At 48.1% G+C, this 25469-nt stretch overlaps 1 protein-coding gene across 1 annotated transcript in view; it reads left to right on the top strand.

Moving 5' to 3' along the window:
• The window catches only part of LOC117443256 (thrombospondin type-1 domain-containing protein 7A-like), a gene marked incomplete at its 3' end in the record, with an annotated part of 121893 nt that overhangs the window by 66897 nt on the left and 29527 nt on the right, over nucleotides 1–25469 (top strand). Inside the window, exons 2-5 of the mRNA XM_034079221.2 lie at nucleotides 4311–5643; nucleotides 10402–10647; nucleotides 12993–13174; nucleotides 21974–22129. Coding sequence (XP_033935112.1) covers nucleotides 4311–5643; nucleotides 10402–10647; nucleotides 12993–13174; nucleotides 21974–22129 — 1917 coding nt within the window. The remainder of the gene's footprint in view (nucleotides 1–4310; nucleotides 5644–10401; nucleotides 10648–12992; nucleotides 13175–21973; nucleotides 22130–25469) is intronic.

Raw genomic sequence — 25469 nt, 5'->3', positions numbered from 1 at the left:
TACGATACTAGACGAGCCATACGATAAAAACACTCTCTTCGCACCCTGGACTCTTCCCGTTGGCTCTTCGGCCCTCCGGGAGGCGCTACAGGTCAATCCAATCAAGGACAAACCCACTGAAGACAGTTTCTACCCAGAGCCACGAGAGCTGAACACCGTCAGACGCTGAACTGAACAGTTACAGCTGCACTACTTTCTAATAGTTTATGAACTGATCGACATCAGAGATGCAGAATATCATCCCTGTGTTTCTATATTGTAAACTGTATTTAAATGATGTACGCATGTTGGTATGGATGTGTGAGCATATGTTTATGTGAGCATATGTTTATATAGATATATATTTATTCGTTTTATGTGGAAATGCACTGCGAGGATTGTCGTTGTACCTGGTGACAATAAAGGAATTCTATTCTAAAAAACAATACGACACAATATGCTACGGGACGATACACTTCATCGTCCCCAGAAGTAAATGTACTCTGGCTGTTAAATGATAAAGACATTAACATGTAAGCTCAGGACGTATGTACATATACACAGTTTGCACCGACACACCCTCGGACACACCTCTCCCTCCACGCTTCATTAACTGAACCTCAGAAATCCCAGTGTGCTCCAGCTGCAGAGGACGCTCTCATCTGTCTCTGGTGTCGGGGCAGTTTCTCGCTCCCAGTATGGATCCGTATTGATCCGAGACCCCCGCCTGCAGCTGTAAGCTAATTCAGCTGCTGCTTCCTCCGCTGACATTTTCATTGCTGCATCTCGGCTTTATTGAGTGAAACCATAAAGCACTGTTTAATACAGCCTCTGGCTTTATACTGGGAGCACGATGAGTCACCGTACCCTCTGGATATAGTATATCAGAGGCGCGGTTACAGCTGTGGCTCCTTCTCACGGCTCCTCGCAGCCTGCTGAATCACTTCTCTAAGGACGAACTGCATTGCGATCACGGCTTGATTGAAACTGCACCTTGAAGCCACTTGAGCGGTGATTTGCAGGCTTGGTTGTTTCCTCACTTTCAATGCGCTCGTTTGATTTCTACCATAAAGGTTTGGACAGACATTCAAAATCAGGACGGACGAGATCTTATGGCTTGAAAACCCCTGACTCGTTTTCTCTAGCCATGAAACTCTTGTGATGAGATATCCTTGGTTCCATAGGTTACCATGCGTATCCACTATCCACAACACATACAAGGACGCACGTATTAGGGTAGGGCTAGGGTTGCAGATCAAAATAGTGAGAAAAGTAATGTAGGATATTTGGGTTTTATTTGCTGCTTTCTACTGCACAAAAACAATAATAACAACATATTTATATTTACAATATTTAATCCTCATTGTACTGTTTCTGCAACATGTTCTGGGGCATCGTTTCTCCTGGTTTTCTTCTTGAAGTTAGTGTGTTGTCGTGTTTTGGTTCGTCTTCATGCAACGGAAAGTCAATGGGGTTCAAACAGTTCCTTGTGAGTGATTGTTATTCCATGACCTTGATATGACAGCTCTGTTTCCTTGATGAGAGAACAGTCCTTTCAAAGGTCTTAACATAGCCTGCGCTGCTTGTGTAATATGTATTGCGTGATGGCCTCATTAGGGTGAGTGGTGTGTGTTAGAGGTTCCCAGCATTGAACCGGCAGATGGGGCTAATGATGAGGAAGGCTCATATCAGTTCATTTTGATGTGGTATTGATTGCTGCGCTGCTTACACAGGTTCTGTTCTAAGGTCGATGTTTACTTAGGACTATAATTGGATTCTCATAAATCCTGAGGAAGTGCAATCACCATATTGCACTGGGAAGCACTTACAGCGTGTGGCGAGGCAGGAGTGTGTCTTCGAAAGCTCTTCACGACTATAAATAACACCCTATTCCTGTCGGATGCTACATGTTGATTTGATGGGGCTTTCGAGAAGTTTCAGAACATGTTGCTTCATTTAATTTGACTCAAACAACAATTTGAATGCAGGACTTTCACTTGGAAAATAGTGTTTATACAGCTGATGCACAACCTCAATTTCTTGTAGACACGTCCAAAGTATCAAGCGTCTAAAGTGAAGAAACCCCACCTGTTCGACGGCACCCTGAACATTTAAATCTAATGAAAGAAAAACAAAACTCTTCCTATTCCTGTATGCATCACTTCAAACGGGTTCGGCCTGTTGAAGACACAATACAGGGTTCTTGGTGTTCTGAACTTGTATCCTTATGGTTCATTGCATTTCATTTAAGTCTCTATGCAGTGTTTTGTGTTATTATGTCAAGAGAAGAGGGGTTTCCTGCCTCCTGTTCACTTGCAATGAAAAGTATCATCATCATAACAACCCCCTGTACCGTGTGGTAGTATAAGTCTCCTCCCGTTCCTGTCTAAAACACTTGAACGCGCTGTCTTTAAACAACTCTCCTGCTCTCTCCATCAGAACAACCTTCTGGATCCGCTCCAGTCTGGTTTCAAGGCAGGTCACTCCACAGAAACTGCTCTCATTGCTGTCACTGAGGAACTGCACACTGCTAAAGCAGCCTCCCTCTCCTCTGTCCTCATCCTGTTGGACCTGTCTGCTGCATTCGACACGGTGAATCATCAGATCCTCCTTCGCACTCTTCAAGAACTTGGAGTTTCAGGCTCTGCACTTCCCCTCCTCACCTCATACCTCAAAGACCGCACCTACAGGGTTACTTGGAGAGGGTCTGAGTCCGACCCTTGTCAATTAACTACAGGGGTCCCTCAGGGCTCTGTTCTTGGTCCTCTCCTCTTCTCCTTGTACACACACTCGCTCGGATCTGTCATTAGCCCGCATGGTTTTTCATACCACTGCTACGCTGACGACACCCAATGGATCCTGTCCTTCCCCCGCTCAGAGACCCAGGTCGTCGCACGCATCTCTGCTTGTCTAGCTGACATCTCTCAGTGGATGTCCGCTCATCATCTCAAGCTCAACCTTGACAAAACTGAAGTGCTTTTCCTTCCGGGAAAAGATTGTCCCTCTCTTGACCTGACTATCAACATCGGCCCCTCTGCTGTTTCCCCGACTCAGACTGCAAGGAATCTGGGTGTTATCCTAGATAACAACCTGTCCTTCACTGCAAACATCGCTGCTACAACCCGCTGCTGCAGATACACGCTTTTCAACATCAGGAAGATACGCCCACAGCTGACCCAGAAATCGACGCAGGTTCTGGTCCAGGCTCTCGTCACCTCACGCCTAGACTACTGCAACTCCCTCCTGGCTGGTCTACCTGCATGTGCCATCCGACCTCTGCAGCTCATCCAGAATGCAGCGGCTCGTCTGGTCTTCAGCCTTCCAAAATTTTCCCACACCACGCCGCTCCTCCGCTCCCTCCACTGGCTTCCGGTAACTGCTAGAATCCACTTCAAGACACTGGTACTTGCGTACCATGCTGCGAATGGATCTGGCCCTTCCTACATCCAGGACATGGTTAAACTGTACACCCCAGCACGTGCACTACGCTCTGCATCAACCAAACGACTCGCTGCACCCTCGCTGCGAGGGGGACCCAAGTTCCCATCAGCAAAAACATGTGGGTTTGCTATCCTGGCTCCAAAATGGTGGAATGAGCTCCCCATTGAAATCAGGACCGCAGAAAGCTTACACACCTTCCGGCGCAGACTGAAGACTCATCTCTTTCGACTCCACTTCGAGCGATAGAATGACTAACAAAGAACTGCTAACAGAGCACTTATATACTAATAAAGGACTGGCTTAGCCAGTTGAGCAGCACTTGAAACGATTGGCTCTTTGAAACCTGATGTTCTTATATGATTCTGTTTTCCACAAGGTTGTGTCTTCCTGGTCGAATGTACTTATTGTAAGTCGCTTTGGATAAAAGCGTCAGCTAAATGCAATGTAATGTAATGTAATAAGTGTTGTTAAAAAAGAGCTGAGTACTTCAAAATCAATATGAGACGAGACAATACAGTACGAGACAATTAGTGACGCGGTTTGGTTTCTATCTCCTTCATCTGGTGAAACGGTTCCTTGACCTCTCTGTTGAAGTCACTATACAGGGTTCTTGGTGTTCTGAACTTGTATCCTTATGGTTGATTGCATTTCATTGAAGTCTCTATGCAGTGTTATGTGATATGATATCAAGAGAAGAGGTGTTAACTGCTTCCTGTTGTTAACTTGCAATGAAAAGTATCATCATCATAACAACCTCATAAGGCTGTCCAATCATCTCCGACCCAAACCATGTTCTGAAGCTCTCCTTTGCGCACCAGCCAATCCTCACAGTAAATAAACATCTTGTGAAACGGTTCCTTGACCTGTCTCTTGTCTCTGTCTCTCCTCAGGTCCTTGGGGGCGCTGTATGGGCAGTGATTGTGGCCCCGGCGGCAGTCAGAGCCGGGCGGTGTGGTGCGCCCACTCCGAAGGATGGACCACCCTCCACACAAACTGCGACCAGAGCAAGAGACCGGACAACCAGCAGAGCTGCTTCAGGGTCTGCGACTGGCATAAAGAGCTGTACGACTGGCAGCTGGGGGCCTGGAACCAGTGCCTCCCCGTGTCCATGCGCAACGCTGGAGTTCAGCGACCCATCGTCTGTACCCGGGGCGAAGAGGGCATTCAGACCCGGGAGGTGGGCTGCGTCCTGAAGGCAGACGGAGAACCAGCAGAAGATGCAATCTGTGAATACTTTGAGCCAAAACCCCGCCTGGAGCAAGCCTGTTTGATCCCCTGTCCGCGGGACTGCGTGGTGTCTGAGTTCAGCCCATGGACGCAATGTTCTAAAACCTGTGGGATGGGACTACAGAACAGGATCCGCTTTGTTTTAGCGCCACCGCTGTTTGGTGGGTCGGCGTGCCCGAATCTGACGGAGTTTCATACGTGCCAGCCGGGGAATTGTGAAGGGGAGGAGAGTCTGTACAGCCTCAGAGTCGGACCCTGGGGGCTCTGCTCGATCTTGGTGTCCAGGCAAGCCAGACAAGCCGATAAACCACCAAGAGAGGAAGGAAAACCGTCCAAGGAAAGTGAGAAACCATCCAAAGAGGGGGACAAACAGTCTAAAGAGGGGGACAAACCGCCCAGAGAGAGTGAGAAAACATCGAAAGGGGGCGACAAACAGTCCAGAGAGGGGGACAAACCGTCCAGAGAGGGGGACAAACCGCCCAGAGAGAGTGAGAAAACATCGAAAGGGGGCGACAAACAGTCCAGAGAGGGGGACAAACCGTCCAGAGAGGGGGACAAACCGTCCAGACAGGGAGTCAAAGTGACCGGAGAGGGGGAGAAACCCAGCAGAGAGGGGGACAGGCCGCACAAAGACGGAGAAAAAAGGTCCAAAGATGCAGACAAACTGTCTAAAGATGGACCCAAACCCTCCAGACCCAACAGGAAACTTGGCCGAGCGAACAGGAAACCGGACCGCCCGTCCCGGCAGGCGGACCAACCCAAACGGCAGAAAAAGGCCAAAAACAAAGAGAAAAAGGAGAAAATTCGGGAGAAAGTGAGGGAGAGGTTGAGGGAGAGGGGGAAGGCGAAGGATCCGGAGACCAGAGAACTCATCAAGAAGAGGAGGACCAAGAACCGCCAGAACCGACCGGGGGGGAAGTTCTGGGATCTGACGGTCGGATACCAGACCCGGGAAGTGTCCTGCGTTCACAAGAGCGGGAACGTCGAGGCTCTCAGGTAAGAAACGTCCTCATGAGCCACTTTAGAGACTAACAAATCCTACATTTTATTATTTTCTTTGTTTTTAGTGTGTGAATGTCTGCTGAGGAAGCTATCCTGTGTTTCCTAAGGTTGTCTTCACTTTCCATGGACGCTTGTCTGCAAAATAATCATATATAGTACAGTAATGGTTATGTGTTCAGCAAGGAAACAGTATTTTAGCATCAGGGTAAATATGGATTTGGTAAACGTACATTTTAAGAGTTGCTGTGGTGAAAAATCAGTGCTTGAGTTACTATTGGGAACGTCGAGGCTCTCAGGTAAGAAACGTCCCTATGCGTCACTTTAGGGAGTAACAAGTACAGTAATGGTTATGTCTTTCAGCAAGGAAACAGTTTAGCACCTTGTGAAATATGGATTAGGTAAAGGTACATTTTAAGTACCGGTGAGGGTTAGGGTTCGGTAGGTCAGAGATCGTGAGATGTCCTGCTTTCCCGACATGTGTCTCCAGTGACGACCTGTAAGACACAGGCTTCTTAGTCTTCAGGATATTTCTGATCCGACAGACCTTTCAGCAGAACCACATCACTTAATGGTGCCCGATATAATATTAACAAATCCCTAACAGAATAAATCTCTGTGACAACAGTAGGATCCAAGGAGTCAGTGGTGTTATCATCACGTGCACAGCAGCTACAGTATAGATGTGGCATGGAGATCTTAGGTCCGAGCTCCTCCAACAATGCAACACGAATATATAGGACGAAATAAAGTGCAAAGGATACGAGGTACGATAGATCTGACTAACATAGAGCGGGTTGTGTTGCTAGACCAGTCGGTTCAAGCACAAAACAACGTGGTGAGGTTTAGGGAATCATGGTTTGGTTTAAATCGGCTAATTTTCTAAAGTCAGGTGATTTTCTGATTGTTATACAAATAAATCATTGCAAACTTCAGCCGTGCAGCGTGGAATAAATAACTCGTATTGGACCATTGCAGACCGTAGGAGGCCCACTCTGCCAATGCAGGAAATCGCTTGTCCTTTATCTAGTTTGACAAAAGGTAAATATGTACCTTTAGCCTGTATTGATGAACTGTCACCAGCCTCCCTAACGTTCAGTGTGCCGCTGCCTGTCCTGAGCCCTGACCAATGCCAGGCCACGGTGCATCTGCCATAACTGCAAATATTCCCTCGCCTCAGCACACTGGGTGTGTCATGTTGTTGCAGCGCAGCTTGGTTGCCTGTCATTCCCAGTTCTCTCTACTATCCGCTGTCCAATGATGGCATGTGGATATATATATTTATATATATCCTGTGACGAAGGTAACTCAGTTTTGCACTTTATTAGTGTGATTGCACAGTACCGTTTGGCATGGCATATTTGCACATTGTATATAATTTATACTAATTATTGAGATGGTATTTATTAAAGGATTAAACCGTATTAATTGAAATGTCGTCTGGCAGGTGCCGGTCGGGTCCTCGGCTCCGCCTGACAAGATAGGGGAGTTAGCGAGAGCTCGGAAAGTGCTTATGCTGGGGTAGAATGATGCGGTTAAGAATAATCCGGGTGCACATAATATGTGGGGGGTGTGACATCATAGCGTTAAGTGGCAGTCATTGTTCAAGTGCTGACTGCGTTTAGTTGGGTTTGTATGTGTTCAGTTATATGTTTGAAAAGTGTTCCGCCTCCCGTTGTGTCTGTTGCTGGATTGTGTGCACCTGGTGCCCTGTGTTGCCTCCTCCCTCCTCACCTGGTGCCCTGTGTTGCCTCCTCCCTCCTCACCTGGTGCCCTGTGTTGCCTCCTCCCTCCTCACCTGGTGCCCTGTGTTGTCTCCTCCCTCCTCCCCTGGGTCTAGTGGCTGATTAGTGTGTGTGGGTATTTAGGCTCTGTTTCCGTGTGTGTGTGTGTGTGTGTGTGTGTGTGTGTGTGTGTGTGTGTGTGTGGTGTGTGTGTGTGTGTGTGTGTGTGTGTGTGTGTGTGTGGTGTGTGTGTGTGTGTGTGTGTGTGTGTGTTGTGTGTGTGTGTGTGTGTGTGTGTGTGTGTGTGTGTGTGTGTGTGTGTGTGTGTGTGTGTGTGTGTGTGTGTGTGTGTGTGTGTGTGTGTGTGTGTGTGTGTGTGTGTGTGTGTGTGTGTGTGTGTGTGTGTGTGTGTGTGTGTGTGTGAGGTCCTGGTGGCTGCAGGCTGGGCTCACGTGAACAGCAGCAGCAGGATGGAGGCTGTGTGTAATGTGTTCATGTTTAATAAATGCCCACACCGGGTTGTATTGTTGGACGTTCTGCCTCTGCCTCCTTGCTTGGTCGGGCTGCTCAATTGTCGGCTTCACATATCCTCTGGTGTGTGCATGCTATTGCCCTTTGAAGAGCGTGTGTTGTAAGGCTTGTCGACATGTCTTCTCAGGGAGGGGTTGTGTTGGAGTTGTTGCTGAGTGCATGCTGCCGTGTCGCGGCTGGTTGCACTCAGTCCTACGTGTTGTGTCTTTAGTCCGTTACATGAAGGCTTGATGTTTAATTAGTGGGATTGTTAACGGTACCCATCCACGATTATAACGACACGGCCTCAGTGATAATCCTCAAAACTCTTGTCATGAGATATTTGGTGTTAAGTAGAAACCCTTGACAACAATTGGATGTATTGACATGTGTTCCGGTGCTGATGAGTATGAATGACTTTGGTGAAGCTTTTAAACGTTATCCAGCGCTGCCGATAGGTTGATGTTGAATTACATTACATTACATTTAGCTGACGCTTTTATCCAAAGCGACTTACAATAAGTACATTCGACCAGGAAGACACAACCTTGAAGAAAACAGAATCATATAAGAACATCAGGTTTCAAAGAGCCAATCGTTTCAAGTGGATAATTAGTGGGATTGTTAACGGTATCCATCCACGATTATAACGACACGACGCGGGGCCTCAGTAATAATGATGGTCACAACGAGAATCCCTGTCAGTTTGGATTAGTGGCTGACGAGCATCACTCTGTCTGCTCGCACTGGTCAGAGACGTCTCGCTGCATGTGATTCTGCAGCTCGGCCATGTGGCGTCTCTTTGTTCCGAGATGAATGGCCTCATTCTGTCTGGCCGTGCTCTGATAGAGGCCACTGAGCAGCGTCCATTACTTCCTGAGGAAAAATCAAGGCTTGTGTGATACGTTTGCTTCTAATGCCAGGGAGAAGGTCAGCATTCATAAATCATGCAAACTCCACTCGTCGTGCAATCAAGTGGCATATTATATCTGCACGGGGATTTATATCTGCTCTGGAATATTTATTTAAAAGTGAAGCACAAATCTGCTTTGGCCGCTGTCGCATGGACTCCATTCATAGTGGAGGAGTGGATTATATCACAGGAAGCTTCAAAGAGGCTTAGCTGATAGTGAGGATATGAATGCAGCCCAGAACACAGATTCAAGTTTGTTTACAGTTGAAGCGCTGGGGGAATGTTGAACTCTATCTGGTGGCTTACACTGCTAATTATGCCCAAAGTGTTAAGTGTTTAAAATGAGGAGGCACTCCATTGGGTCTTTGACAAAGACACAGATTTTAAGTGGGAAGTGAGGACTGTCTTTGAACTGGGGATTACGGGAGGAATGGACCGGTTTGTGTGGTATCAGAATCAAGTATGCAATCGAATTCTTTAGGGCCTTCTGGTTGCATTAGCTGGCTTTTTTTAGTTAGCATTGTCCTGTCTGCTGTGGCACACAACTTGGAACAGACATTTGCTGTTCAGTTAAACAACAGAAGGTAGTTTGTGTGGAGAACTTGAGCGCAGGTCATTTTAAAGAAGCTTTTCATATCATAGAATAGAGTCTGAAACACGTCCTTCCCTTAGATCTAGGACAGTGTGTCGAACACCTGTGATTACGTAGTTTGGATGAAACTCTTTCTTGAAAACGACATCAAAGTGCAAACTGTTAGATGTATTATCTTTAATACTTGATATGGCCATAATCATGTCCAGACCTTCTGCTCGGGCTTTAATGTAAAAGGCTTTAAAGAGAGAAACGTGGAGGCTGCAGGAACAAAACACTAAAAGCTTCAGAAACCTCCAGATGAGTTGAGGACCAACTGGAGCGTTGAAACCCATAGAAAAGAGAGGCAGTCTCTTCCATACGGCCCGTCAGCCTTTACAAACACACTGAGAAAAACAAGTGTCTTTGAACACATCAGAAAACCCATCATCAAACGAAGCCATGGCGCTGAGCAGCCGCCGCTGAAAACACGGATAACGAACTGTTGGGTTTATAATGAACTACTTTGAAACTGTTTGAGTCACATCGGCAGACAAAGGGAAGCTCCGTCTACATCTCTGTAATGCAGGCAGGAGACGCTTGTTTTCTTCTTGTCTCTATCTACTTCTGGGAGGCTTCTGCGGACTCATTTCCTTTCAAAACAATTAATAAAATAAAACAAAATATTATCGAGCAGCTGTTTATTTTAGCCTCTTTTGACCAAAATAGGCCTTAACAAAACTAAAAAGAAAATCACCTTCCTGTCACCTGTTTTTGGAAATGTAATCCCAAGATAATTATTTCCCAATGATCTTCCTAGAGCTTGCTTACAAACCCTACAGATATCCCCCAAAAATGTAAAATGTTTAAGTATTTCTGGTCAAAAACAGTGCATTTTATTTTGGATCAGATGTGGAAATTGGTTCCTGAGGTTTTGTTTTCCTGAAATGTCTCTCAGGGCTTCCGTACATTTCGTAACATCAACCTTAAAGTATCACAGCTTCCTCTCACCTTACCATATCTTGTTTTCTCCCCAGCCTCTGCTCCCAGGACTCTCTGCCAATCACCTTCCAGGCCTGCGTGATGACCAAAGACTGCGACGTCACCGAGTGGTCTGATTGGTCCGCCTGCTCCAAGGAGTGCTACGACCCCAACAAACCCGAAGGGGATCGAACCAGGAGCCGGAAAGTGAGCCAGTTCCCCATTGACGGAGGGGCCGACTGTCCTGAGCTGCTGGAGAAGGAGAGCTGCTCTGCTGGAGAGGAAGTGCCCCCCTGCATTGTGTAAGTACAGAGAGAGATATATGAATAAAGTATGAGTGTCAATATAAGACGAACCCTTATCAATCCTCAGAGGGTTTTAAAACTACGGTGGCAAACAGGTGCAAACACGCAGAAAGGATGCAGATATAAAAACACAAATGTTCCAAAACACATGGTAGAAAATGGGTTAAAAGGTGATGAAGTTTAAAATATATATTTCTTTGAAGATGACAGTAAAAGCATTCATAGACTAAACTAAAGTGGTCTAAGTACAGATCCCTGTGGGACGCCAAATATCATTTAAAATGTTCTATCTATCTTCCAAAATTGACAACACATGCAGAATTTAGAGAACATTCAGCACCTTGAGGAGACATGGCAGCGTCTACTGAAAGCTGCAGAAACCAAACGCTGAAGAAGCTCAAACCCAACGGAGACCAGGGGACACTAAAGAGTGACGCACACAGCTGGAGACCAGGGGACACTAAAGAGTGACGCACACAGCTGGAGACCAGGGGACACTAAAGAGTGACGCACACAGCTGGAGACCAGGGGACACTAAAGAATGACGCACACAGCTGGAGACCAGGGGACACTAAAGAGTGACGCACACAGCTGGAGACCAGGGGACACTAAAGAGTGACGCACACAGCTGGAGACCAGGGGACACTAAAGAGTGACGCACACAGCTGGAGACCAGGGGACACTAAAGAATGACGCACACAGCTGGAGACCAGGGGACACTAAAGAGTGACGCACACAGCTGGAGACCAGGGGACACTAAAGAGTGACGCACACAGCTGGGAGACCAGGGGACACTAAAGAGTGACGCACACAGCTGGAGACCAGGGGACACTAAAGAGTGACGCACACAGCTGGGAGACCAGGGGACACTAAAGAGTGACGCACACAGCTGGAGACCAGGGGACACTAAAGAGTGACGCACACAGCTGGAGACCAGGGGACACTAAAGAATGACGCACACAACTAGAGACCAGGGGACATTAAAGAGTGACGCACACAGCTGGAGACCAGGGGACACTAAAGAGTGACGCACACAGCTGGGAGACCAGGGGACACTAAAGAGTGACGCACACAGCTGGAGACCAGGGGACACTAAAGAGTGACGCACACAGCTGGGAGACCAGGGGACACTAAAGAGTGACGCACACAGCTGGAGACCAGGGGACACTAAAGAGTGACGCACACAGCTGGAGACCAGGGGACACTAAAGAGTGACGCACACAGCTGGGAGACCAGGGGACACTAAAGAGTGACGCACACAGCTGGAGACCAGGGGACACTAAAGAGTGACGCAAACAGCTGGAGACCAGGGGACACTAAAGAGTGACGCAAACAGCTGGAGACCAGGGGACACTAAAGAGTGACGCACACAGCTGGAGACCAGGGGACACTAAAGAGTGACGCACACAGCTGGAGACCAGGGGACACTAAAGAGTGACGCACACAGCTGGGAGACCAGGGGACACTAAAGAGTGACGCACCCAGCTGTGTGCGTCACTCTTTAGTGTCCCCTGGTCTCCAGCTGTGTGCGTCACTCTTTACTGTCCCCTGGTCTCCGGTTTGTTTTGAGCTTCTTGCAGCGTTCCTGAAGCTGCAGCTCGTTCCTCCTGATGCTAAACCTTAACATCGTCCTCCAGAAGCACCTCTCTCTCTCTTTCTCTCTCTCTCTCTCTCTCTCTCTCTCTCTCTCTCTCTCTCTCTCTCTCTCTCTCTCTCTCTGCCCGATCTTCACACTCTTTTTGAAAAGCCACGCAGACAGCAGTCAGGGAGTCGCTGTAATTGGATGGGAATCACATTCGAAGGCGCTGCTGGTCCAGAGTTCACGTTTACATTTGTAATGCATGTGTAAAACAGAAGGAGCATCTGCTGTGGCTGCTGCTGTCTAGCTGTTGGCGGTTAACCTAAGAGCCAAGGATGCTCAAAAGAAAAGTAAAAGATTGAGTTTTTAGTAAATGAAGTGGTTTAGTTTAGTAGAAGTTATTAGCACATCCTGGAGAGATGCTGCCTTCAGGGTCCTACACAGGAATAGGAAAGCACCACTGACATTCAAGAGAGAGAGAGAGAGAGAGAGAGAGAGAGAGAGAGAGAGAGAGAGAGAGAGAGAGAGAGAGAGAGAGAGAGAGAGAGAGACTCTCCCAAGTGAATGTAAACTTAATTATTTTGTTGTTGTTGTTGTTTGTGGAAGCTCCAGTGAATGAGCATTAACTGAGTTTTAAACATCATTTTAAATGGAAGATTTAAAGTTTAAATCTTCCAGAGAGAGAGAGAGAGAGAGAGAGAATTGATCCCAATGTTGGAACTTCTTGTTCTTTATATTAACCCATGTCCCCCCCCCCCCCCAGGTATAACTGGAAGAGCACCGAGTGGACTGAGTGCCGGGTGGACGTTCTGCTGAGTCAGCAGGACCGGAGGAGGGGGAACCAGACCGGCCTGTGTGGGGGGGGCCTCCAGACCAGGGTGGTGTACTGCGTGCAGACCAGCTCTGAGACCCCCCCCAACCTCGCAGCCATCAGGAGCAAAGAGGGTGAGTTTCCCAGCATGCCTTTCTTCTGTTGTCTCCACACGTATCTGATCTCCGGCCATGAGACTATTAAACACCTGAACTTTTTAAAGGACATCCATAAACATCATCTGATTGCATTTAGCTAATTATTTCATCTACACTACTTCACGTGCACTACGCTCTGCATCAACCAAACGACTCGCTGCACCCTCGCTGCGAGGGGGACCCAAGTTCCCATCAGCAAAAACACGTGGGTTTGCTATCCTGGCTCCAAAATGGTGGAATGAGCTCCCCATTGAAATCAGGACGGCAGAAAGCTTACACACCTTCCGGCGCAGACTGAAAACTCATCTCTTTCGACTCCACTTCGAGCGATAGAATGACTAACAAAGAACTGCTAACAGAGCACTTATATACTAATAAAGGACTGGCTCCTCTAAAGCCAGCTGAGCAGCACTTGAAACGATTGGCTCTATGAAACCTGATGTTCTTATATGATTCTGTTTTCCTCAAGGTTGTGTCTTCCTGGTCGAATGTACTTATTGTAAGTCGCTTTGGATAAAAGCGTCAGCTAAATGCAATGTAATGTAATGTAATCTATATATGGTATTCCATGTACTTGTATTCTCTTGCCCTATTTGATCAGTTTCATTTGTTCCATGTCCTGTATGCGTGTTGCTCTGCTGGAGGACGCCTTCAGACCTCATCTCCACGCCCGCACTGGAGCTGCTGCTCATGATGATAACGACTTGTATTTTCCACAAGCGACCTGATCCATGAGAGATACGTAAACAGAGAGGACGTCTCCTCTCGGTCTGTCTGGTCTTGACGGACAGCCTCTCTTGGCACCTCCAGCCGGTGGAGAGCAGTGAGCTCGAGCTCGAGTCGTAAGAAAAGCACCAATCAATGCAGTGATTTGAGTTCTGCTTCAGAGCCAGAGAACATACCGTCCCTCCGGCTCCGAGTGACGCCATCTGGAGCTTTTCTATCGGTCATCAGGTCGCTACGCACATCCTCTATCTTTCTAAAGTGATATTATATTAGGTTGCTTTACTGACTGCTTTTATTCCTGCAGGATTTTACAACTTTCTTGCCTTAAAGTGGATTTTATCACAGCTTTATGAAGCATTAGTACATCATTAAGTAACAATTAAGTGACGCTTCCTTTAGGGTTATCGGAGCGTCCACACTACAGCTTCAAAGAGAGCTTGGAGCTGGGCGTGTCTGGAGCTTGGGGATTTTATTCAAGCAATGCGACCAACAACCAATCACATGAATCTCCCGCCCCCGACATACAAAGCAAAAACTCCGTGGATTTTATGCGAGCAATATATATATATATATATATATATAAATATATATATATATATATAAACTCCCCAAACAGGGGAAAACCTACCAGTTCCCCCCACTGTCTCTGCCACCTCCCTCCATGCTGGTTCCTCCGGTTTGTATCCCGGTAGGTGAAGAGGGTCTGCTCATACAAAACCGGGTGATTGCTACGGCGATAGTTAGTTTCTCCTCCGACTTTTATTTAAATATAGAAATGAACGGCGGGATATCTCTCCCAGCTTAGACGCGCACACACACACACACGCACGCGCACACACACACGCGCGCACACACACGCACGCACACACACACGCACACACACACGCACACACACGCGCACACACACGCACGCGCACACGCACACACACGCGCGCGCACGCGCACACACGCACGCACACACGCGCACACACGCGCACACACACGCACACACGCACGCACACATGCACACACACGCACACACACACACACACACACACACGCACACACAGACACACACAGACACACACGCACACACCACACACACTCTAAACTCCTGTCATCTGTCGCCGCTCTGCACAAAGGCACTGATATTAGCAGTCATGTGCAGAATTAAAGAGCTCATATCAAATATCGTGCTGTATGAATATGCTAATGTTGGTACACACACACACACACACACACACACACGCACACACACACACACACTCATATGCTTATCGAGCCTCCGTCCATCTGCTGGAAACCACTCAGACCAGTCGCTCCACAGCGAACACGCCTCCGTCCTCCAGACTGAACACAGATGTGTTGGGAGGAGGAGAGAGCAGCCGGTGGAGAAGGTGTTGAGGAGGGAGGGCAGGAGTGAAGGAGGAGGAGAGGAGGAAGGGAAGACGGTGCGTGCACCTGTCCTCGCTCTCGCAGGTTTAATCATAGCTTCCTCCTGAAGTGGGATTTAAAGGATCCATTCTGTTCACGTGCTCATCAGCTCATTACTGAAGTGCTAATGAAGCTACGATCCAGTGTCCGACCAATCAGAGCTACCGGATCAAACCATGTGTGCTTCATCGTCTTCACCTGTAATGGACTTTGTATCTCATGATGCTGAGCAGAGTGAAGGGTCCACATTCTGCTCAGGGTCAGGTTCCTCTGGCTGGTGAGCCTCTGCCAGCACATGGGGTGACATCAGCTAGCGCCCTCGCTAACACAACTCTCCTCACGCTGCGTGTTGTGTTAGCCGTGACCCAACCCTTCAACGAGCAGTATTTAATTACACCCTAATGGATCAACGACTTCTCAAACATGAAGCCCCTCCACCTGAAGCCCCTCCACCTGAAGCCCCTCCACCTGAAGCGCCTCCACCTGAAGCCCCTCCACCTGAAGCCCCTCCACCTGAAGCCCCTCCACCTGAAGCGCCTCCACCTGAAGCCCCTCCACCTGAAGCCCCTCCACCTGAAGCCCCTCCACCTGAAGCCCCTCCACCTGAAGCCCCTCCGCCTGAAGCCCCTCCGCCTGAAGCCCCTCCACCTGAAGCCCCTCCGCCTGAAGCCCCTCCGCCTGAAGCCCCTCCACCTGAAGCCCCTCCGCCTGAAGCCCCTCCGCCTGAAGCCCCTCCGCCTGAAGCCCCTCCACCTGAAGCCCCTCCACCTGAAGCCCCTCCTCTTACCGCGACACATGAACAGAACCCTTTCCCACTCAGGCGACGGTGTCCCCGCGTGTCCCATTGCTCTGATATCGTCTCATCGCCGGCTCCCTGGTCAGCAGACCCCACAGAGACTGCAGAGGACAGTGTCTGTAATATGTCATCATATCTGAGAGCACACATCTCCCAGTCCTGTTACTGGGAGCCAGCATCACGAGCCATTTCACCGTTTATAACAAGGCTCATCCTCAAATAGCGCGTTCCTCTTTGCAGCGTGTCGCCCTGCCGACGTGTTCGGGGCTGAAGCTAAAAGCTGCTCTTTGCTGAAGATGCTCTTCAAGCCGCACCAATGGCATCACATTGGACACACGTCCTGTCTGCTAACAGGGCGTGTTCTGTATTGATATATTAATAGGACATACTTACACAGCTGACGGACATGTAGCATTACCAAAGCTGCGTTAGGGCGTTCGGTTCGACACAGTGTCGCTAACGTTCACGCTCTGTGTCGCTGAAACAGAAAACTGTCAAACAAAGTTTATATTCTCTGGATTTTCTGTCTGAAAAAGCAGATGTTGTGTAAAAATCTCCAGAAGTAATGTTAGCGATTAATTTAGTCTTTACTCCTAAACATTTAACCTTATTCTGTGTGTTGACATTTACGACCATCCCTGCTTCTAATCTCCCGTAGGGAATGTGTTGATGCCGTCGTATGTTGATACTAGGTGTTACAGCCTGACCTTCAGGGCATAGGGAGGTTTTGCGACTGTGAGAACGCTAGCTTCTAAGCTCCAGAGACGTGAGAGACATCTCCTGTGTCTGCAGATGTCTACGCCCATCCCCAATATGTGGGGTTGACTCTCTATAAACTAGTTAAAGGGTCTACCGAGATGCGAGGCGGATCAGATTTGACCTGGCAACCCACCCGCAGTCAGAACCTCTGACTGTGTGACTTGTGATGTGAATTCTCCGGCCGATGCTTGTTTTAAAGATACGTGTTTGACATCAGAACTCCTGCTCGCCCCGTGTCTCCTTCCTGACTCGCTGACTCCCACTGCATCGCTGCACAGAAGCTTCCTCCAGAAGCAGAAGTAGTTGCTTCCCAGACTAAGTGAAGAAGAGCAGGTTAGCTGATGTTCTTCAGCGCGTGGACAGAAGTTCTCCTGATGCGTCTGTCTGCAGAACATGTGAGAAAGATATGTGAGGATGTCTTGCTCCTGATGTCTATCTCCAGAAGTAGAAGTACTGGCTATTGAAATAAGATGATTATATCCTGAGTGGAAAAGAGCAGCGTAGCAAATGATATGGAGTAAAAGAGTTAACGCTGTTTGTGCCATTGAACACAACGTGTGTGATTCGATGTTGATTGTTAAAAAAAAGATTGAAGAAATTGCCGTATATTGAATTTCCAAAAACAACGTCACTGCAAAAGGTGTGACGCTGCCGGTGCACGGTATGTTATTGTGTAAAAACATAGTCAGAAGTGTAAGAAAAGCAAAGTATGTACAAACGATACGAGGCATGTGAGGAATGTGTGTCGCTGAAGAGGCACGAGGACTCAGAAGCCACGGCGGCACCGAGGCAGCTGTGTCGCAGTGCTCCGGCGACACAGCTGCTGCAGTTATTAATGTCAGGCGGCACCGGGCGAACAGGTTTCCTCTTCTGGCGTCACAGACTTCACCATCTGGCCCGGAGACTCCTGAGCAAGGTCACAGGCCTCCATTCATCAGCCTGTTCTGGAGGGACGGGAAGACGATTATCCTCTTGGACAAAAAGCAGGACATGGACTGTGGTTTGGTCGGCGTGGAATAAACCCATTAACAGGATGTTGAGCGATGTATTTCAGCAGTGCTACGATGGCTGAGTACATAGCTCCCCATTTGAAGGCATAGCTTCTCATGATGACGTGGTGTTTCAAAGCCCGTACCGACCATTTGGAGTTTGATATTCTGTGCCTTATTGTCCGAACACCCTCATGTGACTGGTCCATGTGCGCGTGGGGCTCCAGAGACGGCTTTTCAGTTTGGATGTTTCCAAATAGCCATAAGATTGAACTTCATGACATTTCTCTCTTTCATTCTTCCTCGTCTCCAGAGTTTCAAGAGCACCACCTGACGACTACATCGCTTTGCCTCAAATGGCATTTATTCAAAAAACATTTGATGGATTTCCAGGAAATTTGGGACAATCATTTCCACTTCCTGTTTAATCACGGATAACATGCAAATTGTACAAATATTTTAGTTTCTAACCACTTATCAGAATAGAATAGAATATATCCTTTATTGTCATTATACAATGAGATGAGAGCCACTCCTCTTTGAAGGTGAGTACAACACTCAGGAGAAGACAACATATAAACAACGAGCATTCACCACACATCACTCGTTAGACGCTTTTATCCAAAGCGACTCACACACTCAGCACTGAGGGCGATCCCCACACGAGCACTTTGGGGTGAAGCGTCTCAGGGACTCAACGACATGCTGACTGCAGTGGGGTTTGAACATGTTACCCCCTGATTCAAAGTCCGCACACTACCCACTGAGCCACAGCCACCATTCATACTTCAATATGCAGATCCAGTGAAAGTGCAGGACTTTTTCTGCATCTTGATGAATCAGCAAAACAATCTGTGATTATTATAGTATGTAGTGCCTTTAGCCGTTTGCAGACCGTTCACATGCACTGAAAACCTATAGAACCTACCGGAGAGGGAAAACCACCAAAGCTAAACAGGGCCCATTGTTTTGATAGTACAGGTAGTACAGGTAGTATGTAACTAAAGGTTTCTCTGCATTGACCAGGTGTTAGGAGCAGTGGGCTGCCATTATGTACGGCCTTGCTCAGGGACACCTCGGTAGCACTTGGTCTTGCCGGGACTTGAACTGGTGACCTTCCAGCTGCCAAGCCAAGTCCCTATGGAGTTCACCACCACCTCCCACCGTTAACTGCTAAAGCTAGGAACATAGGACTTGCTAAACCGCCCCAGGACTCGATAAAAGCCCCATTGGCGGCAGAAGCCCCAGGTGGTGCGATGTACGTTCGGTCATGCTCTTGAATTCCTAATTAGATAGATAGGACATTTGCACCGCTAATTAAGTACAATATCAACTCTGCATTTTAGATGATCCCCCTTGTCTTGCAGAGATGTTCTTTGGGAAAGGACATCTTTATTATCACAGCATGTCTTGGCTCGACAGACCCCTGATCTGCCTCGAGAGATGGATGGTAATGTTCAATGAGAGGGTGTTCCAAAGCTCTTTGACTCGTTGTGTTGTATTAAAGGTGAACCGGTAGGCAGCGTGGCAAAGTGCTGGCTGTGCAGGTGGAGCGGAGGCGTCACGGAGAAGCAGAGGATAATATTGCTCAGCCAATCACGGCTCAGTGCTCTGACTCAGAGGACCAGTCACAGCGGACAGGATGATTCCTGACGCTCAGCGCAGAACGCAGAGTGATGATAATAATGCTCTAGAAAGGCCGCAGCAGAACTTCTGACGGACAGGTTTCATTTGAAGATCTGGGACTGGGATCGCCACTTCCTGTCCACCAAACACGCTTTGCTTTTTCTTCCAAAACCGTTTCACACCAAGCTTTCGTTCCGATGTCCTTTGAATACAGAAGGCAGCCCTTTGTGTTTCAGAGGATGTGATGAACTCTACATGGAGCTCCACAGACTGGAGCCGCGAGGCGAACATGAGAGAATGGAACGTGTGTACAGATCACCATTTGATGGCATGGTGGCATGCTGTATGAAGTATGTTGCTCGTGCACATAGTCAGGACTCCAGTTTCTCTAAAGTACATTTACAAAAGTACTGCACTGTTTTGACATCCCTGTGCAGTGAGTCCGTACGCTTCCTTTTGGAGACAGATATTGTTCTTTTGCCTCCACTGCATTCATGTAACACTCAGAGTAACCTCCTATAGGGTTACCAACTGAAGCAATCAACGGTAATACTGTGACATGAACCCATTGTGCAGGACGAGTATTTCTGATCCTCTCAGTAGATGTTTCTAGAATGTACTGAAGCAACATTTGAATGCAGGACTTTTACTTACAATCGAGTATTTAAGGACCAAAGCGTTTCTTCTTCTACTTAGAGTACTTGTTCCACTAGCGAGTGTCCCAGGTTTACAAACAGGATTGTCGTGACCTGATAAAGTAGTCCCATGCGTCTCCCATGTTCTATTGCATGTGTTGAGCAGCTATAAAACAACACACCCTACTCCGTCAAATGATTAGATATGACCTGATCCAATCACATCGCTCCATTGGACACATGTTTGTGTGTTACGAGGGTCCTCAAGGGCAGGCCACAAGTATGCATACTTAAGCGGCACTATTAAGGGACGCACCTCTGGCCAAGTGGAGGCAATTTGCATGAGAATGAGTCTCTGCTGTTGATGCTCAGCGAGGAACGATCCATCAGCCGCACGACCTTCAGACTCTCTGCAGTCCGCCGAGAGCCAGGCCACACGAGCACCGGAGGAGACATCGTCTTTGTTGCTTCAAAGATCTCTGGCTCCGGAAGGTTTGGTGGGAAGAAGAGAGGAGACTGTTTGCACCTGTTGGCTTTGATTTGTAGCTGAAAGGCTTTCTGGGGGATTCGGACCGCCGGGGGGTCGGACACTTCTGTCGTCCGTCTTTCTTACGTTTCATCTTTCTCGTTTGTTCTGTTAAACTTTATATATGTAAACTGAACTGAATAGTCCTGTGTCTGAGTTAGAAACTGATAATCGTCGAGGGAAATGCTTTTACACTATCTTTCTCTGTCGAACAGTGTTTACGGTTATTATTCAAACAAGACCTGCATGTCTGGGGGAAGTCATGCTCGTCTGAAAGCCATTGAGCTTGTACCATTATGTTTCCTTTGTCAGAGCTTAGACTGATCAGATCAATAACCACGGAGCATGTAGCAGGTGAGGCTTTTGAGTCCTGAAAACAGTCACGACTCAGCATTTCCTCACTTCCTGTCCCTGGTCTGGAGGTCAATGGTTGTCTGAATGTGTTTTTGGTTGTTATCCTGAAATAAGGTCTGTGGTTAACACGAGCTGGAGAGATTTGTATTCTACGACATCAAATACCTCAGTAATAAATACCCCACGGGTGGATTGAAAGCTCTAAGATTTAGAGCTAGGGTTAGGGTTAACCTTATTTCAAATACTTTCTGTTTGGTTTCTGGCCCCCTACTCTCACATCTCGGATTCTCCATTCGGTCTTATGGTTGTACTTTGTTGTTGTACTTTGTTGTTGTGTGTTTTATAAAGTGAATTGTTAATAGATCGCTTGGTCTGTGGATCATCTTCTAATTGATGATGTCCGTGTTGCCTTTGCCTGTCTCGACTGTTTCCCGCTGCGCTGTGATAGAAACACCACCCGACATCCTTCCTACAGACTCAAGACTCGAGGCTTTTATTGTCATTATTACTACAGTTTAGTATGTCAATGAAAACCTGAGGCTCCTCCATCAGAGCAACGCAATACAACAGACACCATAGTGCAAGAAGAGTCAATATGATATGTTCGATACATCATTTGTAAGATGCAAACAGGTGAACGTTATGGATGTTCTTTCAAGTCTCATGGCCTGTGGGACGAAACCCAACGTCAGGAAATAACATTTCCCTCAATCCCGAATACAAAAACAGACGTATATAAAAAAATGTGTGCATATATGAATATACCTATATATATACACAATCAAAGACACATTTATACATATGCACACATTAAGACATAAATAACAGCACAACAATCAGTGTACACGAAGTAACAGTCACTTCGATGAGGATGTGCATTCGTGCCAAGCTGTCCATAGCAGCGTGAACTCTCCACAGTGTTCAATAACCCTTTGTTCTGTGGCCGTGCAGCGCTGCGTCCGATGGACAGCGCGCTGTGTGTGGGCGTCCCCCCCGACACCACCCAGCTGTGCCACATCAGGTGCCCGCTGGACTGTGAGGTCTCTGCATGGAGCGCCTGGGGACCCTGCACCTTCGAGAACTGCCAGGACCAGGCCGCCAAGAAAGGTAGGAAGTTCTTAAAGGTCTCCTATCATGCAAAAGGCCCTTTTAGATGTCTTCTCTACATCACCGTGTGTCCCCGTGTCCCCCCCGGTGTGTCCGGTGTCCCCCCGGTGTGTGTCCGGTATGTCCCCGCTGTGTCCCCGCTGTGTCTCCGGTGTGTCCCCCGTGTGTCCCCGCTGTGTGTCCGGTGTGTGTCCGGTGTGTGTCCTCGGTGTGTCCCCAGTGTGTGTCTGGTGTGTGTCTGGTGTATCCCCCGTGTGTGTCCGGTGTGTCCTCGGTGTGTCCTCGGTGTGTCCTCGGTGTCCCCCCGGTGTGTGTCCTCGGTGTCCCCCCGGTGTGTGTCCGGTGTGTGTCCAGTGTGTGTCCGGTGTGTGTCCGGTGTGTCTCCGGTGTCCCCCCGGTGTGTCCCCATGTGTCCCCGGTGTGTCAGGAGATTCTCAAAGTGTCAGAAACAAACCCCTCTCTCTTCTCCTCCGTACCCACGTCTCTAAAAACGGGGACCAACGGAGCTGATCCTGATTTGCTGCGTCATGACGACATTACTAAAATGTGGGCGGGCTTTAACCTCACGGGCCAATCAGAAACGTTGCTGCCAGAAACAATGCGTTTGGTGCCAACATCACAATTGGACCTTTACTTGTTGGATTCGATCCATTTCATTTGCTAGAATTCAGAAGTGTTTGAGAAAGGTGACGGAAAACCAAATGGCTGTCATTGATCATGCGAGTAATAAGACAAGAAGTACTTTATTGATCACAATTTGTGAAATGTTTGCGTTGCAGCAGCATAAAAAGACAAGGCGTTATACATTAGAGAAATTAGAAGACTAGAAATAAACAAACCAAAATGTAAACATCTGAATAGAAATAAAATAGCATTCAGAAATATACATGTGGAGATACAAATGTGCAGTAACAACATATAAGCAGGATATTATTAATACAGTAAGTACGTGAGGAATGGAATATTAGATTGAATATAAGGGTAAAAGGTACGCTGTGAGTTTAAGGCCAATTATCCAACATTATTAGATTTCAAACTTGGTGTTGCGATCAGAGTCATAATGGCGGCGTCTCTTCTTCATTTGAGGATGTGTGTGTGTGTGTGTGTGTGTGTTACGTTGCTGCTTCAGCCCTTAATTACCCAGGAACAGCGTTGAGCGCCATGACTAATGCATGTTGACTCTGCCGTAATGAAGCGCCTCGAATGAAAGGGCTGGAAATCCTCCTCCATGCATCTTAATGACGGAGCTGCTCACACGCTGCTGCCCATGCTCTGCAGGACATAGTGGAGCACACACACACACACACACACGCGCACACACACACACTCTCACACACACACACGCACACACACACACACGCATGCGCACACACACGCACACACACACACTCTCACACACATACACACGCACGCACACACACACACAGACACACGCACGCACGCACGCATGCACGCACACACACGCACACACACGCATGCACACACACACACATGCACGCACACACACACACGCACGCACACACGCACACACCCGCGCACACACTCTCACACACGCGCGCACACACGCACGCACACGCACATACGCACGCACGCACGCACACACACTCTCACACACACACACACGCACGCACGCGTACACACGCACGCACACACACGCACGCACACTCTCACGCACACACGCACGCACACACTCTCACACACACACACACACACACGCACACACACGCACGCACACACACACGCGCACACACACTCTCACGCGCACACACGCACGCGCACACACATACACACACACGCACACACACACATACACACACACATACACACTCACACACACACGCACACATACACACACACACAGACACACACACATGCGCACATACACACACACACACACACACACACAGACACACACACACACACACACGCGCACACGCACACACACACACAGACACACACACATGCGCACACGCACACACACACATGCGCACACACACACACACACACGCACACACGCACGCACGCACACACACACACAGGGCCGGCCCTAGACTTTTGGGGGCCCTAAGCGAGCTTTGGCTTGGGGGCCCCCCACATTCTAGCGCGTTCTCACTTCACACAACACGGAACCAACTTTTGTCTTGTGATTTTAGCACATATGTATAAATAAGCATGTAAACACCGTGGTCCTCACCTCCTCTAGGGGTTCCTCACCTCCTCTAGGTGGGTCCTCACCTCCTCTAGGGGTTCCTCACCTCCTCTAGGTGGGTCCTCACCTCCTCTAGGTGGGTCCTCACCTCCTCTAGGGGTTCCTCACCTCCTCTAGGGGGGTCCGGGGGCATTTTTAAGTAACAATTTACAGTAGTATTCAAAAAGAATACTAAAGACAAGTATTTAAACAAATGTAACTCTACAAATAAACTTAAAAGTTAAAAAACTAAAACATTTGAGTGACATGGGTATATTTGAAAGTACAGTGTGTTATATTGGAACGTGGACGCTTTGCAGACGTGTGAAGAAAGCAGTCGGAGGGTTGAGCATGAACACGGCTCACAGGGTTAAGAAAGACACTAAAGAACACGATGTTGTCCCCACGATGTGATGCATCGTGTTTTGGGAGGACCGTTTGCTTTGAGTCTCTTGTTGCAGACGGACTGCAGCGGTGAGGGTGTTCCCACAGGTCATCGCACCTCTCACCGCCGTCCGTTCACACCACTCTGCAGATAGCCAGAGAAATGTCAGATAGAATTGCATTCCCTGCACCCCCTCCTCCATCCTCCTTACCCCCCCCCCCCTCCTCTTATAAAGCCTCCATCAAAGGCTCCAGACACATGTTCCCACCCGTCTGATTAAATACTGCTTTGAGGGGAAATGTAATAGAAAATGTCCCTGCAGCCTCTCCAGGAGTCCTTATCGGGCCGGAGCAGAGTGAGGACGAAGGGGGGGGGGGGGGGGCGAGGGGGGGGGTGACCTTGGAAAGGCTGGAGCTAATAATAAAATAATAAAGCTTTATTTATGCAGCACTTTTCATGCTCAACGTGCTTTACAAAATGTTAAAAATAAGCAACAAGGAATTCCCCTCCGATCGGAGACTCTCAAAGTGTCCTAAATCAAACCCTCTCTCTCTTCCTGCGTCCCACATCTCTAAAGACGGGGGCGAGCGGAGCTGGCATTAACTCCCCCTCCGCCCAAAAGCAGCGTGTCTCTAACAGCTGGAACAGAGGGGGGTGAGGGATTTCTAAACTGCATGATCTGTTTGGTATTTTGAGCAAAACACATCATAGACGTGTTTATATATATGTGTATATATCTGAGACCCGTAATACACGATAGGAGAGCT

Source organism: Pseudochaenichthys georgianus, unplaced genomic scaffold (assembly GCF_902827115.2).
Source record: "Pseudochaenichthys georgianus unplaced genomic scaffold, fPseGeo1.2 scaffold_568_arrow_ctg1, whole genome shotgun sequence".
In the NCBI taxonomy this organism is placed as follows: domain Eukaryota; kingdom Metazoa; phylum Chordata; class Actinopteri; order Perciformes; family Channichthyidae; genus Pseudochaenichthys; species Pseudochaenichthys georgianus.
Note: the sequence above shows the minus strand (reverse complement) of the source record. Positions and strands in the feature narration are given on the sequence as shown.